This window comes from Urocitellus parryii, chromosome 15 (assembly GCF_045843805.1).
Source record: "Urocitellus parryii isolate mUroPar1 chromosome 15, mUroPar1.hap1, whole genome shotgun sequence".
Lineage (NCBI taxonomy): Eukaryota > Metazoa > Chordata > Mammalia > Rodentia > Sciuridae > Urocitellus > Urocitellus parryii.
Genome location: NC_135545.1, coordinates 58016153 through 58032321, shown reverse-complemented (window position 1 = coordinate 58032321; position 16169 = coordinate 58016153). Strand labels below are relative to the sequence as shown.

Genomic DNA, 16169 nt, shown 5'->3' with positions numbered 1-16169 from the left:
TTCTCTGATACAAGAAGGCAGATTCATAGTGGAGTTGGGAGGGGGAGCATGGGAGAATTCGACAAACTCTAGATAGGGCAAAGGGGTGGAAGGAAAAGGGAAGGGGCATAGGGGTAGAAAAGATGGTGAAATGAGATAGACATCATTAACCTAAATACATGTATGAAAACATGAATGGTATGAATATAGTATGCATACAACCAGAGATATGAAAAATTGTGCTCTGTATGTGTAATATGAATTATGATACATTCTGCTGTCATATACAACAAATTAAAATTTAAAAAAAAAATTTAAAGATTAAAAATAATTTAAAGTTGACGTGTTCCTTCCTCCAATATCTAAATCAAATTTGATATATAAGAGTATGTATAGGGTTGTTGTGGGAGTACAAATATGTAGGGGATGACACACCTGCTGACAACCTCAAAAGTAGACACTAGAATAATTTCTAGACAAGATTAAGGCAGCTATGTAGGGCTGATAGGCATATTGTCAAATTCCAGGACAGAAAAGATGGCCAAAATTACAGCATCCCCTGTCTCCAAAATATATGGAAGATGGATATAACCAGGCCTGTCTGAGCACCTGATCAAAGTGTGTTGGTAGAGTTATTTCAACTCATGAAAATGTCACAGAGATGAATGCATCCTCCATGTCATGGGGCCCTTTGAAACACCAGGTAGGAGAATGGAACTCAGCTAATGGGTTGACAAGCAAGTGACCTTACCTCACTTTCTTGGCAATGGAACATGCAGAAGTTGAAATCCAGGTAGTAGGCAACCAGAGCCAGACACAATCCTAATCTGTTCAATTGTTTTGAGTCAGCAAGTACAGAGTCATACATTCATGGCAAATACTAATCTGTGGATTTGCAAAGCAAGGAAAGCACAGAGTAGGGGCCTTTCCTGAGAATGGAGTTGGTGAATTCTCCTGTGTCATGACAACTCTGGTGAGTATGCCCAAAGAGACCAGAGCTGAGACAAGTCAGGTACTTGCAGGTGAACATAGTTTAACCCACCAGTCAGATGACACTAGGATAGACACAGAACATCTCCAGGGGTGTGTGTGTGTGTGTGTGTGTGTGAGTGTGTGTGTGTGTGTGTGAGAGAGAGAGAGAGAGAGAGTGCATGTTTTCACATGTGTGTTTATATTTGTGTTTATATTTCTGTTTGTGTCTCATATTCCCTGTGAAAATGAAGGGGAAAGTCATTTGTTACATTTTCATTGATGGTATAGTAGTGAGTCATTTTCCTGCTGGCTACTGTTTTTTAAGTTGATGTATCCCTCTTAATATATCATACTAGGGAGAAGAGAAAAAATTGTATCAATGGATGTGTGCTGTCTAGTGGAAACATTCCCAGCACTCATCCTACAAATTTAAGAATAACCTACTGCTTGCCTGTGGATGGATAACACCTATAATATCCATGACTTTCTGTATTCCTCCTGAAATTTGGTCAGTACCCTGAAGGATTTCATGGTTTTGAGTAATATACATACAAACATACATACATATATATTATATTTTATATTATATAATATAATGTTATATATTATATATACAATATTATATAATTATATATTATATATACAATATTATATATACACACACACACACACACACACCACCTCCAAGCCCTGTGAAATGGCCATTTGTTGGCTTGGTGAAAAGAATGCTGAGCATCACTGTGAAACTCAGAAATCACTCTGAAAGTTATGGTTTTCATAGAAGGACCTTGCTTGGAAAGGAAAAAAAATAAATAAGAGAGAGTGAGAGGAAATGAGTTATGGTAGATGGGGTAGAGGGAGGGGAGGGGAGGGGAGGGAAGGGAAGGGGAGATAGGAAGGGGGGATAGTTTTGTAGTTTTCATTGTATAGGTCCTTCACCTCTTTTGTTAGGTTGATTCCCAAGTATTTCATTTTTTTTTTTGAGGATATTGTGAATTGGGTGGTTGTATTCATTTCCATATCAGTGGATTTGTCACTGATATACAGGAATGTCTTTGATTTATGCGTGTTGATTTTATATCATGCCACTTTGCTGAATTCATTACAAATGAACAGTTAAAGAAAGCATGGTTTATACACACAAAAGAGTTTTACTCAGCCATAAAAAAGAATGAAATTATTGCATCTGCTGGTAAATGAATGGAACTGGAGAACATCCTGCTAATTGAAATAAGCCAGACTCAGAAAGGCAAGGATCAAATGTTTTATCTTATATACAGAAACTAGAGATAAATAAGGAAATATCAAAAGAGGGAGCTCTCATGAAGATAAAAGGGAAGTCAGTGGAATAGAAGGGGATGTAGCAGGAAAGAAGAGGGATGGGAAAAGAGAGGAACTGCAGAGTGAAACTTACCAAGTGACATAACTACATATATGACTATACCACAGTGAATCCCCCTTCATGTATATCTACAAAACACCAACTTACCAAAACAATAAATAAACAGAAGGAAGACCACTAGAAAAGGTAGAGAAGGAGGAAGGAAGTGGAGAGGGAAAATGGAAATACTGGCATGAAATTGAACAAATTATATTCCATGCATGTCCACATATATCAAAATGGACCCCATGGGGTTGGGGCTGTAGCTCAGTGGCAGAGCGTTTGCCTCACAAGTGAGAGGCACTGGGTTCAATCTTCAGCATCACATAAAAATAAAGATATTGTGTCCACCTACAACTAAAAAATTATGTTAAAAAAATGGACCCCACTATTATGTATAAGTAAAATGCATTAATAAAAACATTTTCAAAAGAGGGGGAAATGCACATATACTGACAAATAAACTGCATTTTTCTCAACCAAAGAAAAATGTGGTTCATGAGTTTAATTCCATGAAAGCCATGGAAAAAACTTTAATATTTTTAGATGTAGATTGAACAAATACCCTTATTATATTTATATGTAGTGCTGAGGATCAAATCCAGTGCCTCACATATGCTAGGCAAGCACTCTGCCAGGAAGCTACAGCCCCAGCCCTGGAATACATTTTTAATAAATAATTTGTTACAAATAAGGACCTGACAGCTGTGTGCCACATGTTGCTCCAGGCACCCTGGAGGATTCTGGCAGTGTAGTCTAGTGTTTGGCCCATACAGCCCTCACCCCAGAAGCCTATGGAGGCTGAAAATAGCACATACCCCCAGGATTCTGGCTAGTTAGTCCAGTATTCTACAACATTGCCCTCATTGCAGGGGGTTTTAGGATCTGCAGGCTACATCATCACACAGGAACCCCTAGGAATTCTGGGAAGTGTAGTCTGATGTTCTGCCCTTGCAGCCTTCACCACAGAGGATCTGGGAGCTGGAGGCCCCCAAGGATGAGGGACATTGTAGTCTGGTGCTATGTTGATGCAGACCACACTATAGTGGCACCTTGGAGCGCTGAGCCCCGCAGGAATTCTGGGTATTGTAGTCCATTTACTCAGGCAGCCCTGACCTCAGAGGTCTCTGAGAGCTGTGGGCCATTGATTATTCTGGGTAATACCATCCATGCTATCTAAGTGGACTTCACCATCAAGGCTTTTTGGATTTGCCTGGAGACCCCAGATGAATTTGTGTACTCAATAAAAAGCTTGCAGCCCTCAACAGGAAGGTGTCTGGGAGCTCCAGTCCGCGAGGGATTCTGGGTAGTGTAGTCTAGCTTGTGCCTGCAAAGTCCTCACTGTGGAAGTCTCTGGGAGTTTCAGGTTGCACACTTACCTGGATAACACCTCACCCCAAGGATTCTGGGCAGCATAGTTAAGTTCTCTGCCTTACCATTCTCACTACAGAGGATCCTTGGAGCAACAGCCCCTGAAGATTGCGAGTGATGTAGCACAGTGTTTTGCCCACTCACTGCAGAGGATTCTGGGAGCTAAAGTCCCCATAGGATTGTGGGTAATGCAGTCCAATGGCTTGCGCACTCACCACAGAGTGTTCTGGGAGCTGTAGTCCCTGAGATTATTGGTAATGTAGTGTTTCGGCTCCTTTGCCAGGAAGAATCCGGGAGCTGTAGCCCCTGAGGGTTCTGGGTAATGTAGGATAGTGTTTTGCCTGCACATCCCTGCTGGGAGAACTATAGAAGCGCCAGACCCCATGCTTTCCCTAGGACTTGAAGAGTCTATGTAGTGTGCTAGTTTGTCATTTTGTCAATATAGCCCTCACTGCAGAGGTCTCTGCAAGCTGCAGGTCCCTGAGGGTTATGAACAGTGTTATGAATAGTGCAGTCTGTCATTTTGATACCACCAGTTATTGGTTTTGCTCCCTCACATGTTGAAGTTTGAACATGAGAGAAGCACACTGAGGCAAGCGTCTAAAGCAGGACTTATTTAAAAAGGGATAATAAGGGGATGCCATAGCTGGTATCCTGTTATCCCACGAAGTGAAGCATTCTGCCCTTTTTATGTCTTAGGCTTCCTTTGTTCTCCTGCTCTCTTCCCCTTATCTCTCTCCTTACTTTGTATGTGACTAGACCTAGGAAATGATTGGTGGGCTGGCCAAAAGATGGGAAACAGATGGCCTGAAGGGGAAAGAGCAGGATGGTGCAGCCCAAGACACATTAATTAACAACCTTATAGATCCATGTAGGAAGGGGCAATTCCTGGGACAGATTACCTTAGCAACAGGTTGGAGCTGGGGCAAGTTCTTGATAAGGTTGGAGTGTCTCATTCCTCATGACTAAAACACTCAGGGTCACTCCAGGAGAACTGGGCTGCACAAAATAACCACACAAGAGACAGAGATACCTTTTTCTTTGGGGTCCTGTGATGGCTCCTCTGGCCTTAAGGGTCCGCAGAAACAGAGAGAAAGAGCATACCATTCAAATGAGGCAAGAGATCAGATTTCAGGAGGTGAGTCTAGCTTCCTGATGTCTGCTGTCAGATTGACTGACATCTAGGAAGGCCATGCCCAAAGACTGAGTATGAGAAAGGGCCACACACAAAGGGCATTTCCATGGAACATTCTATCCCAAACAGGGCAAAGGGGTAATATCACAAAGAAACAGATGAGTGTAGCTCAATCCATGGGGCAACATGCCTATGTCTGAAGACGTGGCCTCAAATTTCTGGGACTGGTTCACTGTCCAGTCAAAGCCTCTCTAGCTCAGGGAAGGAGAATTTGAATCATTCAGACTGGCTCCCCACATATTATCCCTTTCTTTATATATATATGCAACTGGGGAATTATATCTTTCAGTCACTGGTCTGAGGTCATCATGAACTACTATTTTTTTATATTTATTTCTAGTTGTAGTTGGTTGGACTCAATACCTTTGTATTATTTATTTTTATGTGGTGCTGAGGATCGAACCCAGGGCTTCACATGTGCTAAGCAAGCACTCTACCACTGAGCCACAATCCCAGCCCCATGATCTACTACTGAAACAAAAGGAATTAGTAGAAAACATATCATTTCAGTAACACAATCAACTTGGAAGATCCAAGTGATTATTATTATTCTATCAAACACTCATCAGAAGATTCTTTTTTTTTTTAAAGAGAGAGTGAGAGAGGAGAGAGAGAGAATTTTTTAATATTTATTTTTTAGTTCTCAGCAGACACAACATCTTTGTTGGTATGTGGTGCTGAGGATCGAACCTGGGCCGCACGCATGCCAGGCAAGCGCGCTACCGCTTGAGCCACACCCCCAGCCCAGAAGATTCTTAATCTTTTTCCAATTTTACTGGGAAGAATTGTGTTCGGCCATAGTAATGTTACTGCTGTTGGCCGATGATGAGTCCTTGCTTCCCCGATGTTGAAGAATAACACCAAAGAAGCAAGCCAAGGCAAGGTCAGAGTAGAAATTAGAAGTTTATTAAAGGACAGCAGAAAAGACTTCTCCTGGAGGAAGAAGGGGACCCAAGAGGTGGAATCCGTGGAAGTGCGGTTGTCTCCCCTTTTTATAGTTCTTTCAGTGATGGAATGTAGGTGGGAAGGCCCGAGGGGTGGGACACAGGTGGGCCAAAGAAGTAGTCTGAGCAGGAAGGACTTCATTAACACTTCTTGAGGTAGACTTTGGCCTAGGGCCTTTTCGGACTTCATTGGACTTCATTAACATTCCATGAGTTGTCCTGCGTTTCCTAGAATCATTGTCAGCATGGCCTCCATTTTAGATTTCACTCGTTATTAGACCCTATTTACCTAACTACACTGACAACCTAATTTTATTTTATTTATTTTTTTTTAATTTTTTTAGTTCTAGCTATGCAGACCTAAGGCATGCTTCTCACAGATAGCCCAATCTGGGTGACAGTTCAATTCAACCACAAAGACAAACTCAATACTTTTTATTTATGTTCTCTTAAAATCATTTTTTATGCTTAAGTTTATATTTTATTTTTTTTAATTGAGAGAGAGAGAATTTTTAATTTTTTAAAAGAGAGAGTGAGAGAGGAGAGAGAGAGAGAGAGAGAGAGAATTTTTAATATTTATTTTTTTTTTTTAGTTGGCGGACACAACATCTTTGTTGGTATGTGGTGCTGAGGATCGAACCCGGGCAGCACGCATGCCAGGGAGCGCGCTACCGCTTGAGCCACATCCCTAGCCCTGACTACCTAATTTTAAATCTGGCTTCAGTAACATAGATATTTTCATTGGCATGGCATTTAAGCCTTTCCATAAACCATAGAACAGAGGGCTCATTCACATTATTCATTACATTGTCTTCTAGAGCATTGTAATTTAGTTCTCATCCTTCATCAGCATTTATCTGACCATGAAGAATCTTGGAAGTAATTTAAGTCAAACATTAAGAAAATCCATATATTGTAAGTTTTAAGATATAGCCACAAAGGCTGTAACTGAAGAAGCAAGGAATAATTTTTTTTTTTTTCAGAGTAAAGATTAGAAATTTATTAAAGGACAGAAGAAAAGACTTCTCCCGGAGGAAGAAGGGGACCCAAAAGGTGGAATCCAGTTAGCGGGCAATGTGTTCCCCTTTTATAGGTTTGGTGATGGAATGTAGGTGGGAAGGGTTGGGACACAGGTGGGCCAAAGAAGTCTTGTAGAGTGGCGGCTGCACTAGTTGCGTTTAAGTAGCCGGACGGGTGCCCACCTTACCCTCCAGAAAGAAAGAGAGAAAGATGCACCTCAAACAGACATGGGGTGCGTAGAGAGGCGCTTACCTCGGTGTAGAATCTCGGTATGGGACCTCCAATATGTTACCGCTGTTGACTGGTGACGAGTTCTTGCTCCCCGATGCTGAAGAATAACACCAAAGAAGCACGCGGAGGCAAGGCCAGAGTAGAGATTAGAAATTTATTAAAGGACAGAAGAAAAGACTTCTCCCGGAGGAAGAAGGGGACCCAAAAGGTGGAATCCCCAAGGAATAATATTTAAAGTAGTCACTTTAAGGATCATGAGACCAGCAGCTTGCCTAGGTCTAGTTAATTGACATATGCCTGTTTCAAAGCCTGAACATTAACTTCAGCATATTATAGCTCTGCGATATTAGCTGGCAATAACTAATGATACAATAAGTTGTATTCTTACAGGCTCAGAATATTTATCATCTTTTTCTCTTAATTATCACATTTAAGGAGTCTATTAGATCTATCAGTAATGTAAATACTCTGAAGGTAGAAGTCAAACATCAAACATTCTTTTGGATGCCATCTCACTAAGAGTTAAAGTTTCTAGGAGTTATGGCATCCTCATGTATTGTTCTTGTTCATTCTAGGAGACCAGCCTAAAATATATCCACTATTTCTTGACATCTTGTATTATACTGACAAGACATGTACAATCCATCCATTTAGAAAAAGTATTAATTTTTATTGTAGAATAACTAGGGCAATAATACATTGGTGGATATTTTATGTAAATAACTAGCCTGTATAGGAAAAAAATCTATTTTAATAATCTTTCTGACAATTGTCCAGATATAGTCTTAATTTCTAGACCAGCATAATTGGCTGGTTTATGTTTCTGACAAGCTGTCTTTATCTCAAAAGATACTTCCAGGCAGCCTGTTTTCCATTGGACTGATATATAGGTATAACTTTCCAGTCCACACTACAATGTACGTTAAAAATTAACCTGAGAAATGGGTCAATAGAAGTCTCTTTATAATTTTTACTTACCTGATAAGCCCATGAAGCTACATGGCTATAAACTCTGTAGCTGGAAATTTACCTTCCTATGCCAGGTTTCTCAGTCATCTTCATGATGACTGTCTTAAACTCTCCTTTGAAATCTGATTTAATTTAATGAATCATGTTCAGTAACATTAAGACTCTCAACATTATAATTTAAGAAAAGAAAAAAATTTAAAATATTTTATAAGATCTAATGGGTGTCTCTGGGGTCCTATTTCCCCCCTTTTCTTTATTTAATAAAATTGAGTAAAGGTTGGTGTCAGCCATAGTATCATCATTTTAAGTTATAGATAATGGTACAAGTATTTAAATGATAAAAATAGATTTATCTTTTATTGATTATTGTAAATTTTTAATATAGACTAGTTGAGTCATCCTAACAATTTAGAAAGAACCCTCAATCTCTCTTTGAGAGAAGGTCTCAAAATATCTCTATATTTTAGAATATGATAAAATTCTTGGTGCTGATAACGCCAAGGTCTCGGGTTCATTCCCCGTACGGGCCACCAAATGCCACAGTCTGGCTGGGCACAATTCAGGAGCCACTTGTCAAAAGAAACTAACTTTATTTTTAGAACTACAAACGCCAAGCAAAACAGCTCCTCAGGAAAAAAAAACCCTCAGAGCCCAACTGCCACCACCGGCTTCCACAAGCCTCTCACCCACACCAAACTCCACACCTCCCACAATCCTCCTGCTCTTGAGGCTGATTGGCTGGGTCATGTGGGCGGAGCCAAAGAAGTCCCCCAATGAGCAGCTCCGTGGTCTGAAAGGGCAGGGAAACAGCCCAATGAGCAGCTCTGTGGAGGAGCCAATCAGATGTTGCTGGGGCCGCTGTGAGCCAATCATCAGCTGGCAGTCTGAAGGGCAGGGAAACAGCCCAATGAACATCACCGCAGAGGAGCCAATCAGCTAGATGTTGCTGGGGCCACTGTGAGCCAATCATCAGCCAGCAGCTGGAAGTTTGCTGGCAGCTGGAAGTTTGCTGGGGCCCCTTTGGCTGTGGCTCTCAACAGTATCCTTTAAATAGGTGTCTCTTAATCATCTTTTAGAAAATAATGATTAAGGTTACTTCTCAGTATAGAGAGTAATATATAAATATTACCATATTTTTTGTGGATAATAGGTCCAGTCAGGGAACTTATATATATATCAATAAAATTTTAACAAGGTTTGCAACCTTTATTGCTCAAAACTAACACACAACTTTAATTTGGAGAACCTCAGTTCTAATAAAATGTCCTTCCAAATCTCATGATTATCCAACAAACAAAATATGTAAGAATCAACAGTGTCTTTGAATCAATCAAATTTAGACTTCAAAGAGAATTGTCAAAATTGGGATCTAAGTCAGCAGTTTAATGTATTTAGTGTTTAATTAAGGATGTGTATTTATTCATCAAAATTAATCCTTGCCTTAAACAGTAAGAATCATTAGGCAATAAAGACCTTCCTTACAGGAAACAAACTTAATGTTTTAATAGGTCTTTGTCATGTCAAAATATGGGCAAATATTAGCTCATATCAGCATAGTAAAATCAGGGAAATGGCCTGAAATATCCTTACAATCAGTCCAGTACATATAAATCTTTTTCTTAATTGTTTTATTTTTTTCTAAATCATCATCTAGATAATGACATAAAGATCTTTTTTATTTAGGAAAATACTTTTATCATTAAAATCTAGAATATAAAGACCTTGTTTAACCCAAAGATGATTTTTTTTCTTTTTACCCAAAGATTATTATTATTATTTTTTCTTTTTCTTAGGACCGCCAATGTGTGCTTCCTCTTTGTTGAAGCATTGTCTTTTTCTTTTAGAATTTTTCCTATTTATATTGTGGAATAATTTTTGAAAACCTTAGAATCAAAATAAATTTGTGTACTTTGATAAGAAGAAATATCAATGAAAATATAGTTAAAGTCCTTGGATATTATTGTAGACAGAATTATACTTGTTTTATCATCTTACAAAAGTTTGTGCAAGGGCTGGGATTGTGGCTCAGCGGTAGAGCGCTTGCCTGGCATGTACGAGGCTCTGGGTTTGATCCTCAGCACTACATAAAAATAAAATAAAGATATTGTGTCCAACTACAACTAAAAATAAATATTTTTTAAAAGTTTGTGCAATAACTTTGGCAATTAGAAATTACTTGAAAGTTGTATTCTCTCTTGAAAGCAAATTTATAGTAAAATACATTTATCTCAAATATCTGTAACTAAAAGGCAGAGCATCAGATAAATGCATGTATAAAATGTACAAATTATGGGTTTTCTATTGAAGAAAAACAATTAGATAAATATACATTAATTAAACAATCAGACATGTTAGATGAATAACTATAGGTTATCTAGAAAATACATATTAAGAATAAGGGCATAACTTATCATTGTATTAACTTCATGTAACCAAGTGGTTCTTAGATATTTGGATCCATTTCAATTTTAACTAGAAGTGCACTCTTATATGTGATATCATGTAATGTAGATGAAATAAGATCTTTGTGTATACATTTATTTATTTTTTGTAATTATATAGTCAGGAATGAGAATAAGGATTTTTTGGTCATCACAGGATCATTGCCAGCTTTTGTTCCTGCGGAGAGTAAATGCATCCCCATAACCTCCAAAATTAAAAGCAAAATATAAAGAAGCATGTTTGATATCTCTCATCAATAGAACATTATTTAGTAACACAACCATAGAGAAAAGTCAGGTTATTTAACTCGAAAATAACTTAAAATTAGGGCTGCAACGTAGAAACCTTTGGAATAGATTTTGCCTGAAAAAGATATCTTTCGTTAGCATTTACAGGTGGGCATTTTTTAAAATGCAGGCTCTGGGTAGCTGCCGGTAGCAGGTCTGAAACAGGAAGTACAGGCTAGTGGCTGGAAGGCGGGAGCAGAAGTCCTGAGTGACAGTGGAAGAACCAATGGGAAGCCCATGAAAATGCGGAAGAGGGGACCAGGAAGCCTGCTCCTCCAGACGGGTGGCAGGTGGTTACCATGGTGACAGAAACAGCACGGAGCCCTTGCCCATTGTCCAGGGCAAAGGGACCCTGAGTTTCCTTAGCTGAAATGCCAGATTCGTGGGACCCCAATAGACCTCCAGGAGCCAAATCCAATGCAATCACACAAGAGTCTTTATTGCAAGCGCGAGCCTGGACTCACAACCATTTCTGACACAGCAGTCCTGAGGAGTGAGTCCTGTCTTTGTTCAGCGAGATTTTATAGGTTTTTGGAGATACCCTATGTGTCACAACATCACACAGCAAATCATTTCACACTGCGGGAAAATCAAACAACAACTCTTAACATTGATTAGCACATTCACTGGCGGGAACAAGTTGGGTAGGGGTGATTGGTTAGTACAAAAGAGGGATTCATTTGAACTGATTGGTTTAATCTGTGATGGGTGTACATGCTAACTATATGGTTTCCTAACATGTTATCAACCACCAAGACTACTGGAGGGGTCATCTGGCATCCCAGGTATTTTTCCTGTCTCATGCTAATTGGTGGTTGCTAGGGGGTGTCAGGGACACCTGGCATGGCAGATCTCTCCTGTTATTTATAGACAAACAACTCAGCAGGGTGGCTATGTACCTGGGAGTGCTCTGTGGGTTTTTCCAAGGACAAGGATCATGCCCCCTCCCTTTGGACAGGCCTTGAGGTAGAAGCTGGGTTTTCAAAAACCCAAACTGGAATATGATCCTTTCCTTGCAGTGCCCTCCTCTTCTTCCAGGCCTGAGGACTGCCAGGGGTGAGCTGGACTCCAGGTGAGCAGTGTGATGGACTTCCAGATGCTGAACTCCAAAAGGAGTGTTGGCCAAGCCCTGTGCTGGCTGCCTATTGATTCTGCAGACCCTCCAGCAAGGTACACTCCAGGGTACAGTTTCAGTTAAAGAGCACCCACCAGAAAAAAAGGTTTACTTGTTTTTAACATATAACATTTGAGACTTTCGAAAAAGTGAAACAAGCCCATATTTTTAAAATCCCAAGAGCACAAAAGACTAAGGAGATAAAACAATTCCCCTGGCCACAAACACTGGTCTCAAGAGGCATCCACCATTGACAAGTGCCAATGTGAGGCGATATTCTGATAATGGCCTCTCTGTGCCTGTTCTTCCTTCGGACAGCGGGGATAATGACACATTATGAGGCGCTTGAGGGCCAGGTGAGCGGATCTTTGCAAACAGGGAGGATGTAACTTACAGCCTTCCCTCCCACTTGACAGACTTGTCACTACCTGCTTCCAGGAGATGGTGCCTGCTTTACAAACCGGCCTAATTCCTCCAAAACGCTGCAGAGCATGCTGGTGCCTGAGAGACTTCTTATGCAATTGGTCCCCGTGGGGCCAGGAGGGTTGCTTCTGTCTCTGGAACCCACCAGCACTTGCCACAACAGGCATGAGCTAAAGGTGGCCCGAGAGGGTGCCTTTAGACCTTGAATAAACTTTCCTCCTCACCTCCAGAGGATTTCCACCCAACACCCCCAGCCTCACCCTGAAGGGCCCGGTTTCCTCACCTACAAACAACCAGGATCACGGTTGCATAATTAGAATCGCAACTTGGCAAAGAGAAAAAAAAGTTGCCCTCTGCCAGAGCAAGACAACCAGCAGCCGGCATGGTGGTTTTAATATAGAACATACAGATTTTAAAAACAGAATGCCCTTTCTTTTTACGTGGTGTATGCTATGTTCACGATCCCTATGTTATATAAGCGTGACGCTAGGAAATACAGCCTCACAGCGCTCCTGGCTGCACACACAGCTGTCCTTTGCACCGGAAGGTGAGGGAGCAGGGGTGCTAAGGAGCTTCTCCTTGTCCGAGGGCACCCTCTCCATCACCTCCCGAGTCCTACTGCTCCCCTTTTACAGATGAGGAAACTGAGGCAAGGTCAGGTGGCCTGTCAGACACCTCACGGGGCTGGCAGAGGGATTCCATCACAACTGTGCCTGAGTCTGGACGTCCTGGGGACACGGGATCAGCGCACACCGCCCCACTCCACCCCGCTCCAGCACCCACCGCCCCGCCCCGCCCCCAAGCCCCGCCCCGCGCCCGCAGCCCCAGCCCCCGAGTCCCTGCCCCGGAGGTGGGAGGCGTTCCACCGCCCCCAGGAAGCCCTGAGCCCCTGAAGGCGGCTGGGCAGCTCCTGGGGACAGTGCGGGTGGAGCGCGCCAGCTAGGGAGACGCAGGCAGGACGAGGAGCGGCTCGCCCAGGGGTGGCCACACAGGCTGGGCTAACCGGAGGGGCCTGTGGTGGCCACCTCCCACTAGGGCCGCTCGGGCATCCCACAGTCCAGAGATAGCGAGCTGCCCAGCACAGCTTCGCAGCTGCTGCCCTCCAGCTATACACCTGGACTCGCCTGAGGTAAGGGGCAGGCCTGTACCCTCAGGATTTGTTCCCTCATCTGCCTGGGGGGCTAAACTCCAAGGGACCTGCGAACCACGGACGCAAAAGTGAAGCTGGGTTCCCAGAGAACAAGGCTATCTGTGAGCTGGAACTATGGCTGGGGGAAGGAGACAGTGGGGATCCACAAGGACACAGGTTAGTTTGTTTGCCACCTGGCAAATGGTCCTGCGATTCAGCAATTCCAGTGACCCTTGCACTGTTCACCCTCCTCTCAGAAGTGCAGATGCAGGGCTGGGGACCCAGTGCACAGGCCCTCAGGAGCTCACCCTGCCCCTCCTGTGATCCAAGGCACTGGCATGGAGCCTGAGAGCAGCCCCCTGACCACACACGTGCTAGATACTGCGTCTGGGCTCCCAGCCCGCGGCCTGCGCCTCCACTTGTCTCGGCTTGAGGACCTCAGCCAGCAGTGGACAGAACTGAAGAAAAGGTACGAGACAGGCCCTGGGGCTGGGTGGAAATCCAGAGCTCCTGCTCCCCCAGCACCAGCCCTTGCTGAGTCCCACCCAGCCAAGGAGTGCAGACACTAGGGGCTGGAAGACAGAGCTGACTGCTGCCCACCGGCACCCACCAGCCCCTCAGCCTTGGAGGCACACAGGTTCCCAGCCTGGACCCTCCCTACTGACTCTGAGCCTCAGTTCCTCATGTGGGAACAGGGCCATCTTAGCAGGTGTGAGTGTCCTGGGACTCAAGTTTGCTGAGGCCTGCTGGGGTGGGAGCAGTAGGTCTCTCCACCAAGTCCGTGGCCTGAGGTGGCATAGCACTTAATCTCTGCTCTTTTTATTCTCCATACCTCCTCTGGACAGGAACCCTAATACCCTTTTACAGATGGGAAGACGGAGGCAGGATGAGGTAAAAGGCTTCCAAGCTAGGCCTGTGATCCTCAGCCTGGACTACACACACACTCTGCTGGGTGGGGGCATGGGGGCTTCCAGTCTCAGGTGCTGCAAACCCAGTTTGGCAGAGTTGTGGCCCTGGAGCTGGCCTTGTGAGCAGGTTCATCCCCATGACCCTCCATCTTGAGGAAGGCAGGCATGTCTTGTGGCAGGAGTGGGGAGCCCAGGAAGGTAGACCCAAAGGTTCAGGGTCTAGGGTGCAGTTGTTGCTTCCCTGCTAAGCTCCCCACAGAAGCTGAGGCGTGAGGGACCCAGGCCCACTGTGAGTGAGCACAGTGCTGCTCCGGCCAGGAGCCACTGCAGGGTTAGAGGGAACCATGCACGCCAGACATGCAGTTCCCTTCCTAAATGCTGTGGGACACTCTTTAGGTCCAGCTGGTATGAAGAATGTGGGGGCATTAGAGGTGATAAGGCAAAACTGCAGGCCTTCAAAACACTCCATGAGGGATCAGCCCACTCAACATGGACCTTCCATCCTGTTGGAAACAGGCCACCACATAGATGGATTGTTATTGACCCAGAAAGCCATGATCAGTAAATTATATTAAAAACACAGAAAACATCATGAATCATAATCTATGGTGCATTTAAAAAAAAAAACTTGTAAACAAACATATAAACATAGAAAAAAATCTAGAAAAATATGTCAAATACAAAGTGGTAGACTATGGAAGAATTTTTCCCTTTTTGCTTCTGTGTTGATTTTCTAAATAGGCAGTAGCAGTGTCCCTACAATTGCCCCACTACCCCACGGGGGTCAGACCCAGGAGGGCTGAGGGAAGCTGGCTCTGCATCTCATCTCAGCAGCCCATCCTCTCCCCAGCTACACAGACCTGGACGGCCGCTGCCCTGGGCTCCTGAGGCCAGGCCAGATGAAGCCTGGCACCTATAAGCTGTCCTTCGAAACCCAGGGCTACTGGAAGGAGAGGGGGCAGGAGAGCTTCTATCCATACATAGAGGTGAGTGCCATGGGGGACGGAGAGGGTGGAGACCCTGACTCACTGACCTGCAGGCCAGGTCTTCGGCCAGGCCTCAAGGACAGACTGGTCCCACCTCTCTCAGGGAGGTGGCAGGCACCTGAGCTTGCCTGCTTTGAGCTCCCACAAGAAAGGGGACCCTGGGACCTCGGGCGTCATGAGACTCCGTGTTGACATGCCCATCCATGAGCTGTCCCAGTCAGGCTTGGGGGAGGCAGGCTGGGGGTGACTCATCTCCCCTTCATAGACAGGTTTTCATCTGCCCCACTCCAACTCCTGGGCCTTCTCCGACTGCTCCCCCCACTCCGATCATCTGGCCTTTTCCACATCCAGCATGCCCAGAGGAGGATTTCTGCCCACCCTCAGCCCTCAGGGAGGTTGCAGTCCACCACTGGGCTCCAGCTGACCCTGCCCCACCATTCGGGCTGCTTTCCCAGGGAGTCATGGGGTCAGGTGGCTCCTGGGTTGTGGTCCCTCACTGTCTTCTGGTGCTTTCTCTGCTTCTCTCAGGTTGTCTTCACCATCACAAAGGAGACCCAGAAGTTCCATGTGCCTCTGCTGCTGAGCCCGTGGTCCTACACCACCTACAGAGGGAGCTAGAGCACAGCCTGGCTGGAGGAGCTATTTACCTATCCTTGCTCTGGCTGGGCTGCCTGCCCAGCCACACTCAGTGGTCACCCACTTCCTTGGGGAGGTTCTGGCCCCGCTCTGGAGTTTCTCCGTGGGCAGCTGTGACTTGGGTCAATAAAATCAGTGCTACATCTGCAGAGCTACTTCCAGTGGGCAGCTGTGACTCACTC

The 16169-nt window shown here is 44.1% G+C and overlaps 1 protein-coding gene across 4 annotated transcripts; it reads left to right on the top strand.

Annotated features, from left to right (window-relative positions):
- Positions 1–13111: 13111 nt before the first annotated feature.
- Positions 13112–16136, top strand: LOC113177490 (5-hydroxyisourate hydrolase-like). Of its 4 annotated transcripts, XM_077793221.1 has the most exons (5): positions 13112–13299; positions 13426–13457; positions 13788–13926; positions 15216–15351; positions 15880–16136. In XM_077793221.1, exons 3-5 carry the CDS (start codon positions 13796–13798, stop codon positions 15967–15969), a joined length of 357 nt encoding a protein of 118 aa, XP_077649347.1. In that variant the 5' UTR covers positions 13112–13299; positions 13426–13457; positions 13788–13795; the 3' UTR covers positions 15970–16136. The 4 variants fall into 4 exon arrangements, with proteins under 4 accessions (XP_077649347.1, XP_026237805.2, XP_026237807.2 ...); XM_026382020.2 differs by having other exon boundaries at positions 13112–13457; XM_026382022.2 differs by having other exon boundaries at positions 13112–13457; positions 13715–13926.
- The last annotated feature ends 33 nt before the right edge of the window (positions 16137–16169 follow it).